General features: G+C 37.6%; 2 protein-coding genes across 2 annotated transcripts in view; one reads left to right on the top strand and one right to left on the bottom strand.

Annotated features, from left to right (window-relative positions):
* The window catches only part of LOC139933806 (N-acylglucosamine 2-epimerase-like), a 16,741-nt gene extending 13,730 nt beyond the window's left edge, over positions 1–3,011 (top strand). Inside the window, exon 10 of the mRNA XM_071928022.1 lies at positions 41–3,011. Coding sequence (XP_071784123.1) covers positions 41–111 — 71 coding nt within the window. The 3' untranslated portion in view covers positions 112–3,011. The remainder of the gene's footprint in view (positions 1–40) is intronic.
* On the bottom strand, positions 2,436–18,827 carry LOC139933807 (uncharacterized). Its single transcript, XM_071928023.1, has 5 exons — positions 18,457–18,827; positions 9,235–9,361; positions 8,336–8,470; positions 7,598–7,715; positions 2,436–5,818 (listed from the first exon to the last, which is right to left on the bottom strand). The coding sequence occupies exons 1-5, from the start codon at positions 18,817–18,819 to the stop codon at positions 5,560–5,562; spliced, it is 1,002 nt and encodes a 333-aa protein (XP_071784124.1). The 5' UTR covers positions 18,820–18,827; the 3' UTR covers positions 2,436–5,559.

Below are 18,827 nucleotides of genomic sequence, written 5' to 3'. Positions count from 1 at the left end.
GAATTACTAACCACTTTGGTATTTTTTGTTTTGTTTTCAGGATGTTTCCACATTCCCCGCTGCCTTCTCTTGTGTACTCAGATACTAAGGAAGATACTTAAAGGAGAGTGAAGATTGATGACTTGACCATCAGATAATATCAAAGATGTCAAACATTTATGATGGCTACTGACTTGATCACGGAAAACCAGCACAATTCCTGATAGCCATCGATTAAGCTCATGAATGAAGGGATACTTGAACTCCTGCCCACCGTACCAATGGTGCTCTATGGTGCTCATGTAGGATGGACATGTGTGATCTCGACCCCTCGGTCATCTAGCCAGCACACAGCCACTGATTCAGAACATGAATGGACCTACCGGCTAATTCCTGCCCACCATAGCGTTACAGCTTGTGTAGGAGGGACCATGCAGGGACACCACACCACACTCAAAATGTGCAATTGCAGCTTTTCAAATGTTTACAGCTTGTTTAGACTTTGTTTCTGGACTTTTAAGGTGTTGGACCTCTGGTTGCACAGTTGTGGGAATAATTTTTTTTTTTTAGGATCAGCCTATTCCTAACGTCTGTCGTCATAGTGAAAGACCTGCAGCCTAACTACCATGGAAAGCGTGCCATCTTGCTCCATATTGTTTGTCACCAACCCCAGGAAGGGAAATTATGGCAAACAATGCTGATTAGCTCTCAAAAGTGACTACTTTGAGGGCACGCTTTTTCAAAACTTTTAAGCGTGTGTGTGGTGCTTATTGGCGGGCAGTACATGCAGGTCAAAATGCAAGTGTTTGATGCGATCCCACCTGACGCATGCTTGAGTATGCACAAAGAACGAAGCAACAACAAGCTTATACTTTCACCATTCAAGTGGTTGAGGGAATCAAGGCATGCTGGGGAAAAATGGTAAGATGTGATCGATCACCAATGGCAACTAGATTGGGAAGGCCTGTACTTTCAATTATTTTTTATTTGTGACAATCAGGGTGGTTATTAAGTGCTACTTCCACTGCCTTTCTCATGTGTGTCACAGAGTGTCCTGTAAGCGTGATATGTACCAGTGTGCTAGTTGCTCTGCTGAATCTTACTACATATTTGTATGATTCATAATTTAAAATATTCATGACCAGGGCCCAATTTCTTTGCTAAGCAAACAACGATTGGGGCACCAGTTGCAATGGTGTAAACTTGATGGAATTTTGGCTGATGACCATTTGTTGTTAAGCATGGTTTGTTTCTGTGCTTAGCAAACTTGTATGTATGCTGACAGGCTTTATGAAATTGGGCCCAGAATTTTAAGCCCCAAATTTGTGTGAATAAGAAAATATAACTTGGGCCCTTATTGAGCCCAATGTTGTTTTTAACCCTTTCAGTGTTTGCAATATATGGACGACACACTTGCTTTGTGTGAACATGTTCTTGTTGTTTTTGTTGAGTAAGTCTAGAAAACTGTTTCCAAGATGTGTTTTTACGTTTAACACAGTGTTGTTTTAAAGCAATTTAATTCTTGATTAATTTTCAATTTTAGTTCTAGTCTTGCCCAAGACGTCAGTGGTCAATAGGGGGTTATGAATGTACGCTAGTAATATTTTGTAATAGCACACCCTCTTATATAACGTGAATGAATTATCTTGACCAGCTCTTACTGATGTCTTGAGAATCCTGCAGCATTGTGTTGATTCGATTTGAAATGGTTTATTAAAAACAAAGCCCATCGCTGAATTGCAGTCAAATTACAAAGAGATGACAAATAATAATAATACCCATTTCAAAGAGATAAAAATACAAGAAAAGAATCACACAAAAAACACCAACATGGGTTAATTTCTTCTTTGCCGTCTCCTCGCCTTTTGCCAAGGAATCAATCAGCGCAACACATGTTTTCACATAAATTGTTGTTTTTAACAAACATGACTCTGGGACACATAATAGTATGTAAATTTATCACTTTGGAGAGAAAACATAAATCTGAATTACTATGAGCAAAGTATACACTGTCTGTTATTGATCTCTGATGTCTTGGGCCAAGACTAAGTTAGGTTTTGACAAGACTGAAAATTCAACAAATTTTTAATTAATAATTTTAACAAACTTTGACAATTTAGAAAAATATCTTGTACATGACAGATAAAAAGTCAATGTTTAGATTTCTCTTTTCTGTGTGTTTATTTTTATTTTGCTGATGTTATTTCCTTGAACTGAAATTAAAAACAACTAAAAAAATTCTGTTTCGTATGTGATTTTTACTTAAGACTTTTGAAAAATGAGTGTTAATTTGCTTGTGTGTGAACGTGTCAACCGATTGCTGGAAGCCCTTTAATGAAAAAGGAATCTCATGGGCAAACAAAACTGCCCACGGTGTACATTCATAAAACGAACGCCTGCAAATGCACTGCATTTCACATGTACAGCCATAAAATAAAAAGACTATTGACAATCTCTTGTATTAGTTAAAATCTTTATTTTCAAAAACCCAAAATTGCTTGTAATGTACAGTCTTTGGAAGATGAAAATAATTTCCATTCCTTCCCTAAAAAATTTCCCTAAAGCATTTGTGGCACTTGATTGACAAATGGCTGACATTAAAACTTTAACTCCAAAAGAATTGCTAAAACTTGAGTAAAACGAAATGTTCTTGAGCTCCGCTGCAAGAGACAGTGACAGTCACAGTATCTTGTTGGATACAAAATATTAATTTAAATGTTGTATATCAAAATAATGATAATACCATAGAGCCATGTGTATTGACTAGAGCGCTAACTCCCCAGCATACACACACTAAGGTTTTGAAGCCGTGTGGGCGCATCCATGTTTATGTACAAACCAATACAAAAACTTGAAATTTTGTATGCCAATTGTATGGCTATTTGCATGATAGTGCGTTTGTTGATTTCTATGCGTCATCGAACCAAATATGCAGCAAATGTGAACGAGCAATCTGCTGATGAGCGTACAAACTGCTAGTATCATGTGCATCATGTTTAAAAGGCGCGTTTGCCGCGGGTACATTTTTTTTTTTTAAAGTTGAGCATCTTGAAGCATTGAATCCTCCCAAAACAAGGCTTTAGTTTTCCCAAGACGTACGTAAAAACATCAGACAATCACCTACTACATATTTTTTAAGGCATCACTAAAATCTCACCTGTTTACAAGAGCCATGATCGTTAGATTACATATGGCGCGGCACCTTATTAATGTCACGATTGATTGATTGATTGATTACTTACGCGAATGGGCAGTTGCCTATGTAAGCACACACGCAGAATTCAAATCGTTGCGTAGTCACGCACCACATCAAACATGTCTGCGCCCAGGGAGGCTTCTAAACGCAGAGCAAGTTAGCGATCTAGTCAATAAATATAGCTCTATGGATAATACACAACTCCTGCTATCATTAAACCACAAATTTTGGCATTTATATATGGTAGTATGCCTGACCTGCATGGGATGTGACAAAGGCACGTTCAATAACAAAATCAACCGAAGCGAACAGTTAACCTAAATACAATTTCCATTTCCAAATTTAAGTTATGTACATATTTAAAAACTCATACAGTGTATCTCCCCCCCCCCCACAATTGACACAGGTGAAGGGGGGGGTATATGTTTACCCTTTTTGGCAAAGACAACAATTTGGGCGCATGGTATACCTACAATTAAAGGAGTTAAGTTGGTTTCAGCTGGGAGTGGTTTCAGGAATGCCTGCGAAAAATGAACAGGGGTAATAATACTGTACAATGTCAGCAGTTTTGGAAGTTTGAAAGCTAAATATTTGTGAAAAATGTTAATTGTCTAGTTATATATGCCTGTTAATACTTTAAATATTTCACTCTAAGATTGCAGTCACCAGCCTTTCCCTAGTTGTATTTTGTTGCTTGGAGAATAACTAGGGCTTGTGAATTATTGTGCCTATAAAAAAAAGGATACAAAGCTAGTATCCACCCATAAAGCAATAAGTATAGGTGAGGTATAAATTACTAGGCTGTGAACTTTCCAGTATGATTTTTCATAACCGTTTTATAAAGGAATGTTAGACAACCCAACCCTTAACCAACTCAATTCAAGACAAGTCGACAGTTGAGACATTTCGACAGTTGGATCCGTAAGACAACTCAATGGTTGTCCTGAAGTCGGCCTCAGGTCGACCTACAACTTTCTTTGGCCCACAACAAACCATCAGCATTGCGCAGACAAAATATGCTCATGTCACAACAACTGAGAAATCGTGCGCCTTCGATTGGTTCCCAATCCTCGGGATCACGTCGTACAAGTTGAAATTGTTCTACTCTTGCGACTGTTAATTTTGTTGAGCGGCGACTGTTTCAGATTGTCTTGAAATCATCGCAGTTATGCTCAGAGCGTAAATAATCACCGACTGAAAAGTTCCCGATGGTCTTAGCTCAGGCGCAGTGTGATCCTGAAAAGTCAGTCGCCAACTGTTTTTTGTTGACGCAAGGTCGACCTGAGGTCGACCTGAGGCCGGCTTAAGTTGACCAACTTCAGACTACTACACATGTAGTTTACTTAAATTGCCAAAGCCAGGCTATCGAGGGGGTGCGTTGCGAGCTGTATTTGTATCCAGGGATTGACATGCAAGCAGTGAACAGACCAATTCTTTGTACATTAATATCTATGTACACATGTTAATGTATGTATGTAAGTGATTAAAAGGAAACATTGCAATACCTTAAATGCCGTTGGTTTGAAACGTAGCTCCATAAAATTTAATCACAAGAGGCCAATTTTCATTTCAATTGGTTTAAATCAATAAAAAAATCATTACATCAGCATTTTCAACAGTTTATACTAAGAAGGATTTCAGTGATATGTATTGAAATCTCTTTCTTAGAAGTTGAAAATAAAAGTTATACATTGAAAAATCTACAAGTTAATGAGTACATTAGAAACATAAGCTACTGAACAACACAACGTAATACAAGCTAGCATTGTCTTCAAGTGAAAAGATCTAGTAAAGGCTAGGGCTCAATTTAGTAGAGCTGCTTAAGCAGAAAATACTGCTGAGCAAAAATGAGCAGGATACCAGTCACATATGGTACACGAGAAATGATATTTTGGCCGGTATCTTTAATCTTGTAAGCACATTTTTTGAGCTAAGCTATTTGTTGTGCTTTAAGCAGCTCTATGAAATTAAGCTCATTTCATACATGTGTACTTGTTGCAGGTGCATAACTGATAGGTGCATCACCTGATACTTCAAGAAAGTAACAAAGGCTATGACCCTCAATGCCCATCGTCATTGCCTTGTTGCCCCTTAAAATGTTCAAGTTCATGTATATCCCTCATTGGACAAACTACCTTGCCCTTACATGAATGAATACCATTCATGAACTACCTTACTGTGCCCAATTTCATAAAGCTGTTAAGCAGAAAATTTTGTTTTCAAATTTCTTGGCTAATCAAGAAATGACCGGGGTACCAGTCGCAGCAATGGTAACTGTACCATGCTCTGGCTGGTAACTTACCTTTGCTTAGTAACATTTTTGTGCTGAGGAAGTTTTCGAGATTACAGACTTTATGAAATTGGTTCCCATTACTAAGAGGAACTCACGATAAGAGTGCTGGGTCAGTTTGGCTGGTCTCCATGTTATACCAGATGAGGACCAGGAAAGCTGTGATGATAGCGAAGATAACGAGCTGCAACCAGATGGGTACTAACGGCTTGCCTCTCTCACCGGTCTTTTTACTGGAGGCCTCGGTACCTTCTTGTGTCTTCTCTGATGAGACGGTCTCAACTTGACTCTTTTGGATGGTGCTTCGTTGCCTGGTTGTTGATTCACTGTAGACCACTTCAGTCGTTTGGGACCTGTAAGAGCAAATACAAACTCTTGTTTTAAATTTTAATTTCCAACCCTTTAGCACCTGACAACAGGAAGCTTGTGTTTGATTTTACAAAATCTATAATTTCATTGAAGATTAAGAGCATACTAAATAAACAAGTTTTTTATATTTAAGTCTTACTTATTTATTATCTTTTTGTTTAAAAAACAAGGAAAGTAGCCAAGGGATTTTCTAAGTTTTTGGTATTTGTTCCTCTAGTGTGTTCTGTAAACCTGAACACTTTTTTTGTATAATATTTATTTGTCAAAAGAAACAGCAGAAAAACTGCCACTTAAAGTCAAGGGAAAATAAAGGTAACCTAATTGACAATAAGAAAAACAAAATGCATAAAATGAGAAGAACTTCAATTAGAAAAGATAGATACGGTACAAATAAATAAATAAATAGAAAAACAAATTAATACAAAATTTAATAGATACATTTATAAGCGAAAGAGCAACACAATAAAAACAGACACATATAAATATAAAGAATAATGACATCATCAGATAATAGTAGTGGTAAAAGTTTAAGCACAAGAAAACTGTGATTCTGGAATTGTCCCCAAAACATCACAAGTTTCATGGAACCCGTTAAAGTTGGATGAAATCCTGGATATAAATCCAAGCTCTGTCACCTCAACGTGTTTCCACGATTGGGAACATGAAAACTAAAAGGGTGGAAGTCAGAGTTGTTATAACAATTGTGGACAAGTTTATAGATAAATAGTCATTCATAAATAATTCTTCTATGTCTTAGGGATAGAAGGCTGTACATTTCACATACAAAATATTATAAAGCAAGATCATACAAAATACAATTATAAGCACTGTTATAATTTGTAAGAATCATGTGTACAAAATTGAGGAAATGATATAGAACAAAACAAGGTGTGCAAAACATGTTCATCTTTTAATGAACGACAATTTTTCCATACTCGGGGCTTTTCTCAAATCTCGGCTTAGGCTCCGGCTCAGGCTCCGCGTGCTGATGTTGGTGCAATTCACGCTGAAAATGCAGGTTAAGGGCAGAGCTGCGTACACAGCGCGCTGAGCCTAAGCCTGAGCCGGAGCCCAAGCCGTGGTTTGAGAAAGGCCCCAAATCACTCACATGCAATTAGCTTTTATATGATGTAGATCACATGAGGGACAAAGGTGAGTTTACTATCTGCGCTTGCATGTTAAGCAGAAGGTGATTGTAAACGCAGCATTTTTGGTGTTAAGCAGAGCCATAAAATTTAGCCCTGGTCTGACTGATCACACACAAAAATACAGTGACAGGAAAAAGGAAAGCGTGGCATAGGTATACCTCACATAGCACATAATAATAATAACCGTAACTATAACGCCCCTTTTGCCCTTTTGGTCACCCGATGGAAATCTTGACGCACAATAAAAAAAAAGACACAGTTTTTAGGCCTCAGTCTCAGGATCGCGTGCAAGATTTCCAACGCACGACCATCGCGCGACCGACTATAAACCGGCCTTAATGGTTTACAAGGTGCTGTGGCGCAGTATGCTGCCAATCCCGCCACGAACACCGGGGCGAACCCCTTCTCTTTTCGATAAGTGCACTGGGTTCTTTTACATGCCTTTACACAACACATGGGACCAATGGCTTTACATCCCATCCGAAGATGAAGCAATGGTTAAGGGGATTCGAACCCACACTCTGCTGATCAGAGTTTGAACTCGGTGCTCTTAACCGCTATTGGAGAGTCAACTGTTTGTTTGCTGTCCTACTTCTAACTGAGAGATATTCTCACCTCGTTCTTGTGCTCTCATATTGTTCTACTGGTTGCTGCTGGGGTTCTATCGGTTGCTCCTGGAGCTCTAAGGGTTGCTCCTGGGGCTCTTCAGGTGCCACTGCAATTGAGTCATTCTCTGTTAAAGACACAACAGACACTCAAAATCAACACTTCTGTTTTCAACTGACAATATTGTTTTTTTTTTTTGGTTTTTTTTTTTTGGGGGGGGGGGTTTCCAAAAATCAACTGACAATATTGGGTTGGGGGGTTGGTTTTTTTTGGGGGGGGCTCAATTAGACAGGAGTGGAGGAACTTTGTTTCTGCCGTACATGCCAAGCGATCGCATCGAATATGATGTTACCATTCAAATACCTATCCACAAAACATGGCTTCTGTGAGCGTGTGTGTGAGTGTGCCAGAGAAAATCAAACCAGGAATGCTGCATGCTTCATTGATGAATGCATATACGGCCTGCCCTACATTATGGCCACTTTCATAGCAACAAAGCGGTTATTCGATGCGATCTATACGCCTCTCTTAATATTCATGCATGACGTCATAATTCTTACCCAAAATGAGGCTATAGGCGCACGTCCGCCACCACTTGCAGTGGCTGCGCCTATGGCCTCGTTTTGAGTAAGAATTGTGACGTACTCATGCATAAATATTAAGAGAGGCGTATAGAGGTATAACGGGCAATAAGTAAGTATAGGAGGCCCATAGCATTACACAACAGCCGCATTATTCTCTACATACCATCAATATCAGAGTCACTATAGCCATTCTTCATCTCTTCTTCAGGGGAATCCCCATTTTCCTCTGGCTCCTCTTCCTTCTCTGGTTTGGTCAGTACATCAGCGAGTTTCCTCTCATATACAGCACGGGTAGATGCTATGGTCACAAATAGATAAAATTACTACTATGAGTTACAAAATAAGACTAGACGTAAGGCTAAGCATGGTAGAAAACTACTAAGTAACACCCGTTTCAGACGGGTGCTACAGAGTCGCCCCAAACTCAATTATCAAGTACGTGAAAAGTATCGTCTGAAGTATCCCAATACTGCCTGCAATTACGAATGCTATACACATTTTTTTGTCACAAATTCGCAACAAATTACTCGCACCAGTTGACTTGTGCTAAACTTCTACTAGACATTCGCTGCAAAGCCCTGTGTCCATTCGCAGGCAGTATGAACCGACCTTTAGTCAAGACTTCCATACAAAAATTCTTGGAAGAGAACTGCAAATCTTGGTGCCAAATATCAGTACTTTTGTTGTCTTGACTTGGTTCAGTCCGTGTTCCATTTCAAAAACCGTTTAACAACAGAATTAGAGAAACCAAAATGTGGGGGTTCTGAAAATTAAATCAATGGCTGGTACTAGAAAAATTTCAGACATCAATGGGGTGCGTTTGAAGTGATGTGCGCTTTGTCCATTTGTTATATTGTCTAGCCTTCGTGGTTTTAGTGTATTTTTAATGTTTTTTATACTCGCAAACTGTATAGTGTATACTTAGTATGTGTGACAATAAAACAGGATAAATGAATGAATGAACCCTGGGGTGCGTCGTAACCAATAACTGCTTCAGTTGAATTGCCCATTGGTTAATCACTGGCCAATAACCTAAACAGGATTGAAGTTCTTTGAACTAACCTGTGATAGGGCCTGCTTTGAATCCTCTATACTCTAGCTCCTTCCGTAAGTCTCCATCGGAGAGCTCCTCAACCTCTGCAAGACGATCCTCAAACAGCCTCTTGTCCAATTTCTTTGTTTGTTTCCTCTGTTTCAATAAGCAGAATTGAAAATGAAACTTTATTTATTACACATATATATGGTAAAGTGAGTTTTCTAATCTTTGAATAGACAGTTTGATGTCAATCAATAACACTTTTTGGGGGGTCAATGTTAACTGAAAAAGAGGATAAAAAATGAGGTGTTCGTAGCGTTGCTCTCAACATTGATACCCATGATACACAAAGTAACAAAGCAATACATTACACAGTAACTTGTGCTGCTGGTGGCAGGATACGTAAACCTTGTGTACCAGGGTCCTTGCATGATTGTAAGGTACAATAAATAAACGCCAGTTGTTTACGCTAGACAGGGTGACCTGGGTCACAACATGGTGTCAAGAAATACATAAACTCATACACCAGTGATATTCTATGAAAGAATGCATACTACATGAATGTGCAAATGAACAAAACAAAACTTCAAAAGTAGTTCCTCAACTTACTCTGTACATACTTCAGTTTTGAACTCAATCAAACAAGTTAGATTAATGTTTTATTTTCCAGCTAAATAATCACAGTAAACTGAGACACATTTGCTTAGTTTCCCTGCTGTGAATGTAGCTTCAACTTCAAGCCGGAACAAATAAGTTCTCTGTGGTGAACAAGGGGAACTCCTGACCTTATCATCTCATTGAAAGGTCAAATCTGCACTCTGTCTGTAGTTTGTCAACTTGGCGAGTTTAAATCAACAGAGGGGGCTATTGTCTCTGATTCCAGGACTAAAAACAAACATTTTCAATATCCCAAATTGCCCAATCCAAAGTAATGTACGTTTCCCTTTTATGTTTTATTAACTCTGGGTATGGGTTATGTACATTATAGGTGTAAAAAATATCTTTCACTCATCGTGACAAAGATTTAACTTTTTCAAAATAAATCATTTTTTGTGAAAGTGATGCTCTGTTTGAGCCTTTCCAGATACACTGCAAGATTACAGAACAAGAGTCAAGATATAAAAAGTGCATTAATAACATGGTGTTTTTAAAAGTTATAATGGTGATATTGTGCCCCGACTCTACTATGTGGACGGTACTCCTTATTGGTGCAAGGGAGAACTTCATAGTCTTGATACATGTGTTTTGCACCACCTGCTAGCATTGGATGATTTGTGTTGTGAGTGCAGGGCCCCGTTTCATAAAGCTGTTAAGCAGAAAATACTGCTTGTCTTTGCTAAGCAAAAAAAAAAAAAAAAAGAGTTAAGCATAAAAAAAAAAAGAGTTGGGCACAAGCAAAAACAATGCAAACTTAAAATATGAGCTTGTAACACGATTCTATGCAAAACTATACCTGTTTAGCGAGTTTTTGTGCACATAAATTTGGCCCTGGTGGTTAAGCAAATTGTTTAAGTGACAGCGTAGTTTGTTATTGGAAGGTAATGTTTTGCTCAAATGTTGTGCGATTCAAAACTCTGTTTGTCACGCTTCTAGTCCTCTTTTCAAAAACACAAAAGAGTTGTTCATAATAGCAACCATACAAGGTACACAGTACAAATAGTATACATAAATCAACAATGAGAGTAGACCTTCGACCTATTAGTTAGCCACAATTGACTCGTTAACTATGGTTCAATTGTATACGTTTACACGTAAATCGCACTGTGTACACGTATGCGTGTAGGCCTACACTTGTTGCCATTCTTTTAATGTCTAGCTCTCGTTCTTTTAGTGTCTAGCTCGAGAATACGTGTAGTAAATAGGGCCTACAGAATTGTGGATCGGGTATTTTGAATTAATGTTTCTCCTAATAGGGAAATATCATACAAGTACAAGTACGCATCACGTAACATTTTGTTATTTTGTTATTTTGTTGGTGGAAAGAAAACCAGCTTGAAAGTATAGCACTTTTAGGAATCACAATCATCCAAATAAACTTTTGGCCCATTTGATTTATGAAAGTTTAAATTTAGTGTGAGGCAATGTCTTCTATCATTTGTTGTTCCATGACAGACATTTTGAATGTTTAAAATCCAAACAGTGACAATATTAAATATTTGGTATTCAGTTCTTTTCTCATCAATTAGGAAATGAGACTTCCTCCAAATTTTAACTAGTAAATGTACAGGATCGGTTACTATCTAACAAGTTAACACCAGTACTGACTCCTGAGAAATATTTCTGCATTCTGTCAATCACAATAATAATTGAGCATTGCAATCAGAAAAAAAAAGACCCAAACAAACTCACTGACAAACATGAATTGCTTATTACCCAATTCATGAGATTTTCAATAGTTTGAAGGGAAGGTGTACTGTGACAAAAATTAAATTTACTTCTCAAAACCATTTCACTCCACTCTCTATATTTTACTGAGTATAGTCCGAGTAGTAGTTGTGCTCAAGGATTAAACCCATAAGTCCCTAAAAGAGCCCCCCCCCCTTTCTCTACCTTGATCTTTGATAGGCATTGTTTTTCCTGTCGAGGCCATATTCCTGTCCCGGAGGGGTTTGCTATTGCTACCATTTAGCTAAACGATTAGTGTAGTGCTACTTCCAAAGTTCTAGTACCCTTTTAGATCAACTTCACCCCGACTTGTCATTAATATCACCAAACTTTAGACCTATTTACCTCTTTCCTTGCCCAAGGACCGCAAACCACTGAATTCAAAGAGAGGTGAACAATTCATAAAACATTGAATGAAAGATACACACAAATTAACACACAAAATAATTATTATTACCAATTATTATTGAGCATTTTTATTAAGACTGGGCTAGTTTTTATATCTTATGGTTCGGCAAAGAGGGATGGCAATTCCTTTGTAGGTATGAACAAAGATCGTTAAACCTAGACATTGGAACATGTCTGGACTCTGAGTTTAAAACCTTTTTTACAAAATCTAAGGAGAGAGCTGATCTCATCCAATTTAACTGTTTAAAGGCAGTGGACACTATTGGTAACTACTCAAAATAATTATCAGCATAAAACCTTACTTGGTTACGAGTAATGGGGAGAGGTTGATAGTATAAAACATTGTGAGAAACAGCTCCCTCTGAAGTGACGTAGTTTTCGAGAACGAGGTAATTTTACATGAATTTGATTTGGAGACCTCCGATTTAGAATTTGAGGTCTCTAAATCAAGCATCTGTTCAAAGCACACAACTTGGTGTGACAAGGGTGGTTTTTTTTCTTTCATTATTATCTCGCAACTTCGACGACCGATCAAGCTCAAATTTTCACAAGTTTTTTATTTTATGCATAATGTTGAGATACAACAACTGTGAAGACTCGTCTTTGACAATTACCAATAGTGTCCAGTGTCTTTAAATTCTTAACTTAAATTACAAATAAAGTGGTAAGAAGTGTGACCGAATTCATAAAGTTAAATTTGGGAGATCTGAATTTGGAGATGTGTCTATTTGTGAATACTGCGACCAGAGATGTGGTTGGCACCCGCTGTCAACTTGCTTTAAACGTTGATGGGCTAAACCTTCTTGATGCAAATACAGGATTGTTTTTTTGCTGTTTTCTCAAATGGGAATATTCAATAAATATTAAGTTTCAGATGAATCATCTGGACCTTTTGGTGACTTATTGCATCTTTACTGACAATTCAACCTGTATGTAAGTAAGAGTTGAGCAGAGTTGAACTGCTGCGAACTATTTGTTGTGAATTTGTGACGTCAACATTCGCTTTGCATTCGCACAAAGTACTAACCAGGCTTTACTCTATGCCCTTACCTAACTCAAAATACACAAAACTATGATCCTACCCCCTATAAATCTAACTTCCCTTTTACAACAGACAGAAAAAAACCTCTAGTCACAAGGAAGTAGTTAAAGTACACAAGGGCCATTCATAACCCAAAACCTCCATTCTCAACTATTAACACAATTAGAGATTTCTCCTTGCCCTTACCAAACCATGGAGGAAGGAAGAGAAGGAGCTTGAACTACCCGCAAAACCGCAGAGTAACAAAAGAATACCCTGACAATGCCCCTGGAAAAAGATAGGAGACCTCCAGCTGGATGGCCGATTAATGAGCAGGATTAGATCTCTTTGTATAGAACCCATGGTACCGCAGCTCTGCACCGTTACCTTCGTGTAAAGTTGAATCATTGGAGACAAGAATTGTGAATATACACGTTTTCATTTACCGTTTGTGGTGTTTCACTGAAACATCATGGCATATTTTTACATTTTTGTGACTTTCCAGTCACTAGCGGTGGTTCAAAATTTGGGTATTAGCAAACGAGGGTGGTTGGTATTCAATTGTGTTTTTTGATTTGGTGGGCACAAGTGTACACAATTTTTATCAGGTCTCAAAAAAGTCTTTTTTTTCTGTATTATATCCATACGACATACGACACCATGGTTGAGTGAAGAACCAAGTGCGCACGCGCAAACTCACATACGCCAGGTCGCCCATTGTCTGTATGAGGTATGTGGGTAATTACGAGGTGTCGTTAAAAGACCGCGGTACCACAGGTTCGACTTTTGAAGTCCCTTCGTTCGAGCTCCTTCTCTTCCTTCCTCCATGACCAAACTTACACGAACCTATTATCCTACCTCTTGCGAAAAGGAACATGATGATAGTAAAGAACAACGCTTGTAATATTTTTGTCTGAAATGTTGTATTTAATCAGAATAAATAAATGTTTGGAGTTTATCGCTCAGCGAGCGAGTTTATCGCTCAGTGAGCGTTTTATTCATTTTTCTGTAACTGTTTTTTAAACTATTTTCTTGTGATCCAGATGGCAGATCGATCTCAAATTTCTACAGGTTTTGTCAGTTTGTGTGTATGGTGGATTACATAAAGTGCTTGATACACTGCCAGCAACTGTTTTGTTAGCAAAAAAACAATTCTGTAGGCCTAATATGTTCCTTTAAAGCTAATAACTCTAGCCTAGTCACAAAAAGTACACTACAGTATTGATCACCCAAAACCTTCATTCAGAACTAACACACAATAGATGTCTCCTTGCCCTTACAACTAAATGAAAAGAGGTCCTTGATTTATTCCCCTGAAGGATCTCCTCTCAACCCAGTAGATACACACTTATTCTTTTCTTTTTAATTTTGTTTTTTGGGGGACTGGGGAGAGGGTAAAAGCTCAAACAATGTAAACTGACTACAGACACAATAAGCATCCCCAGCACAGTCCAAGATGGTCCAAGCATGATCCAAGCAAATCCCCTCCAAGAACTAACCAATAATAACATGCCCAAGGACACACCCTGCACAGTACAGCACATTACCCCCCTGCTTCAAAGTAATGTATTGGGCCTCGGTGAATACCTTTCAACATTTGAAGTTAAAATAAGGGTTTTGTGGTGCAAATTATGCAGCTTCTTGGCATGCGAAGGTCACACGTACATGTAGTCTCAGAACACATGCATGCCTTGTAAGAATGCCTATCAAACATTCCAATTGATTAACAGCTGTGGCAATTTTGGCGGGAGGATCTTCAGAGGAACCCCTCATTTAAGCTTTCAAAAGGTACTTTCTTAAGTAGGGAGACAAACATTATTTACAATGAGCCAGTTTTGCCACCTCAATGATAGAAGCTGGATCTCCTTTTTCCTCCATGAAAAACAGAGCACTGCAAGCACTGATAACAGTTATCTGGTTTTTAAAGACTGAAACAAACTTACTAATTATACCACACGAACGATTGAGAGCGGTTCTCAAAAGCTATTAAGACAGGAAGCGAGAACTATCAATCTTTAGCACGAATTATCAATGTTTTGCGAAAGTAAAAAACAAAATGAAACATAACGTTGGTGGCATATGTTAAGTTGTCTTTAATGTTGCATCTCGATACATTGGTCGCTCACATTACTTCCTCCATGCTAACATCTAAATTAAGCAGGGTAGAGAGGAATGGCGATAATAGTTTTGAATATATTCAGTAAAAGGCTTGATAGTTTATGATGATGCCAGTGATCATGACACGTGCTCGTATTTCCCTTCTGACACAACGCTAGCCAGCAAAGTCAGCACTAAATTTGATGCCGTCAAGAAATTTGCGCTAGCACCAAGTTATAAAAAAACTGTCAATGATTGTCAATGACAGTACGAAGCAATGCAGAAAAGCCTGTCTCATACAAGTGTTTCTCATTCTTCCAGTGATTGCACCTAAACCAATACAAGTTTTTCATTGTGAGCGTGTATACAGGTTTTTATGTTTTCTGTTTGCCATTTTCATACCGTTTATCATTAAGCCTTCGTGAAAGACTCTGCAAAGGGTCGAAATGTCAGGCAATTAACTATTTTTTACATTTATAACCTCGGTCCTTTTGGTTGGTAAGTTGCTTGCAACATCTAATTCTATTTTTTCAAATTAAAACTACATACACATGGTATGCAGTATGGTATGATACAAGAAAACCAATTTTGGTGACACAACATTGACAAGAAGCTGATAATATAACTAACTACTTCCTGTATGGCCTGTAATCAAGTTTATACAGTATGAACCCCTAAAGCATGGAATGGCTTCAATCTTCACCATCTGTCACCACTACTACAAATTCCAAATTGGAATTGTACAAAGCTTTATGGAAGTCGGAAGTGTGGAAAGTACAACAGTCGGGCTGAAAATTTTAGCCTGTAAAACACAACCCCCAATCCCAAATTACTGAATATTGGGAATTGTTTTTTAACAAACTGAGATTGGAGTATTTAAAATGCATTTAATCTTGATACAATATAAAATGTAGCTCAAGAACAATATAAAACTTTTTCTAAAATGATACATTTTCAACTTCAACTTCTCCAAATGTTTCACACTATTATATAATTTATAGTGTGAAACATTTGGAGAGTTGAATTTATTATAAGTCTGGTCACAGATTTAATCAAATATGAGACAACATTGATGATTTTTAAACAGTGAATCTAAATTATTTCATTTTGTCCACTCCATAAAAACAGGGGTTTAAATGACCATGAATAGAGTAACTAAAACTACAGAACTGTAGTGCAACTGTAAAATGACAAGCGTCCACATTCCTAATACTTGAAGGCTTGGTAAACCAAAAAGACAAGGTCTTCATATGCAAAGTGTCACTCAGTCTACATACCAACTTCTCACACAACTTTAACTTAACTTGTCCTTTTCTCTTCCCTTACATGTTTGCAATTCAGATTTACATTAGCCTCTTACAATCCCCACTGTGTCTAAATACAGTTACGTCATAAGTACCACTTATAAATACTCCATGAGTTGTCCTATGTACTAGAATTTCATGGCTTAAACCAGGCTATCACAACAAGTCCAAATTAAAACCACTACTGGAAATTTTATGAAGATAAGGAATGGTCACTCACTTGTTGCAAGCAAAGAAACCCATCTACCAACAAAGGTTTTCAATTAAAACGTGTGCTATATGACCTGATGGATATTTCCTTGGAATTTGAGCCCTGTTTGCTTTCCAAGATTCTAACCAATAATAATCAAGTTTATTTTTGTTTGATAAAATTAAAGTTTGATAACTTGTGTACATTGTAAATTGAAAACAATTTGATTAAACTTTAGGTAGAGTACTTGATAGACTGGTTTATGACTCGCTATATCACCCTCATCCATGTTGATCAACTCATTATCACTGTGACTCTGACTCTGAAAATGCAAAGGGCCATACTCAATGCACTTGTACTTTGACCGTCAATCATTGTGTCACAACAAAAAGAAAGATAGTGATCACCCATGCAGTTTGTATTTCCACACTATGCGCTATATTGTAGCCTAAAGTTCATTCATTGGTTCTTTTATTTATTTACCCTATCACAATCACACTCAGGAATGTTGATCCTTTTTTTTCTATGCAATGAAACACTATCTTTAATACCATTAAAACAGGTGATAAAGCTATTAACATTAACAATATGTGTGCTTTATACATTATCTCTTATTCTTAATGAAGGGATAAACATTCAACAATCACTCTTTTGAAGAGCATCTTGCATTAAAAAATAGCACCTATCTGTATCTGTATAGTTGTGCCGGCAAAACAATTTCTAAAGACACATTACACCAGCTTTGCGCATTGTGTGTATGGGATGGCTTAATTTTTGAAATGCTTGTGTCCTTGAACATATCTAATGAGTTGCTAGTAATCAAACTGCTGGGTAAGGCATTCCAGTCCTTGATAGTGGCCGGAAAAAACTGCTGCCGTAGATTTTGGTTGAGTGATAAATTTGATGAAGTTGAAGATTGTGTTTTCTGGAGGGTCGAGTGGAATGTTGTACAAAGCCTTGAAGAGGGATTTCAACTAAATCATTTACAAGTTTGTTGCCCTCTCTGTGAAGGGCATTTTGTAATGGCTGGTTAAACAGTAAGCAATAATAAATAACACTGTTAAAAAGAACATATACTCTCAACACGAACAATTGTACAGCACATTTCAGTTTTAAAATCCCTACAGCAAAGTTCATTTACTGAATTGATACTACTGGGTTTTATATAGCGATTGCACTCGTGTTGAGTATATAATGTTCTTTTTAACAGTATTATTTATTATTGATCACTGTTTAACCAGCCATTACAAAATGCCCTTCACACACACAGAGAGGGCAACAAAATCAATAATATACACACATGTATGGTAATACTATAGGCCACTCACTTTACTGCTGTAAAAATAATTTACAAAAATTTTGACAATAACTTTTCAAAATAACAATACATTACAACAATGAAGTCTGTTTAGATTAAGATTATAGAATTGATGTAATGACTGTATCAAACAAACACAAATTGACAAAAGAAGTAGACTAAAAGAAAAATAACTTTGAACAAAAAACATGCGGCATGGTCCAAAACACCTGAAAAACAATTTAACAAAAATTCACAACAGTTTTCTACTGATGAAGCCTACTCAACGGAGCTTTAAATTAGCTTTAATCTAACAGCCCACAGCAACTGTTTACAATAGAACAATATCAATATCATGATTAATGTCGGAGCGGGTCAACTTAATCATCAATCAAACGTCTGAACGTACCACAGTCCATACGCTTTGAACAGTTAGCATACACAAAATAAAGTTCACTTTGTTTTCACAAAAACGTGCAAAAAACCACTCAACTAACTATACGACCTCTTATCCCCAATGGTTTCTTCAAAGTTTAAACAACTTACCGGAGTTCTTCTATTATTGTTCGTATTGAGATTTGGTTTTCTTGTTTTCTTCTGGACTTGGACGATTTCGTCCTCTTCATCGCTCGAAAACCCTATTTTAGGTGAAGTATTAACCGACATATTCCGATAGGCCGTTAACTGTGGACTCGTGGGGTTGTCGAGAAGATGCTGCTTGTAAAGCTCAACATAAACTTCTTTTTTCGATCTCCCACTCGGCAGTGAAATGTTGTTTCTCCTCAGCTCTTCTGCGAGACGCTCTTTGGTCATTGAAGAAGGGTTTCTGGGGAGGGCGGGCATCCTGCAACCGTTATATTTGCGTGGAAAGATTTGGACAAAAAATTGTAGTACAACAACATCAAGCATGCAAATTG

Source organism: Asterias amurensis, chromosome 2 (genome assembly GCF_032118995.1).
Source record: "Asterias amurensis chromosome 2, ASM3211899v1".
NCBI classification, from domain to species: domain Eukaryota; kingdom Metazoa; phylum Echinodermata; class Asteroidea; order Forcipulatida; family Asteriidae; genus Asterias; species Asterias amurensis.
This window is presented reverse-complemented; position numbering and strand designations above follow the sequence as displayed.

Bases quoted from the DNA above. Each gene is read 5' to 3' on its own strand.
- LOC139933807 (XM_071928023.1), bottom strand. From the start codon at position 18,819: ATGCTTGATGTTGTTGTACTACAATTTTTTGTCCAAATCTTTCCACGC. The intron at 9,362-18,456 runs GTAAGTTGTTTA...TTATTGAAACAG, and splicing joins ACAATAATAGAAGAACTCCG to AGGAAACAAACAAAGAAATT. The intron at 7,716-8,335 runs GTATGTAGAGAA...TGTCTTTAACAG, and splicing joins TAGTGACTCTGATATTGATG to AGAATGACTCAATTGCAGTG.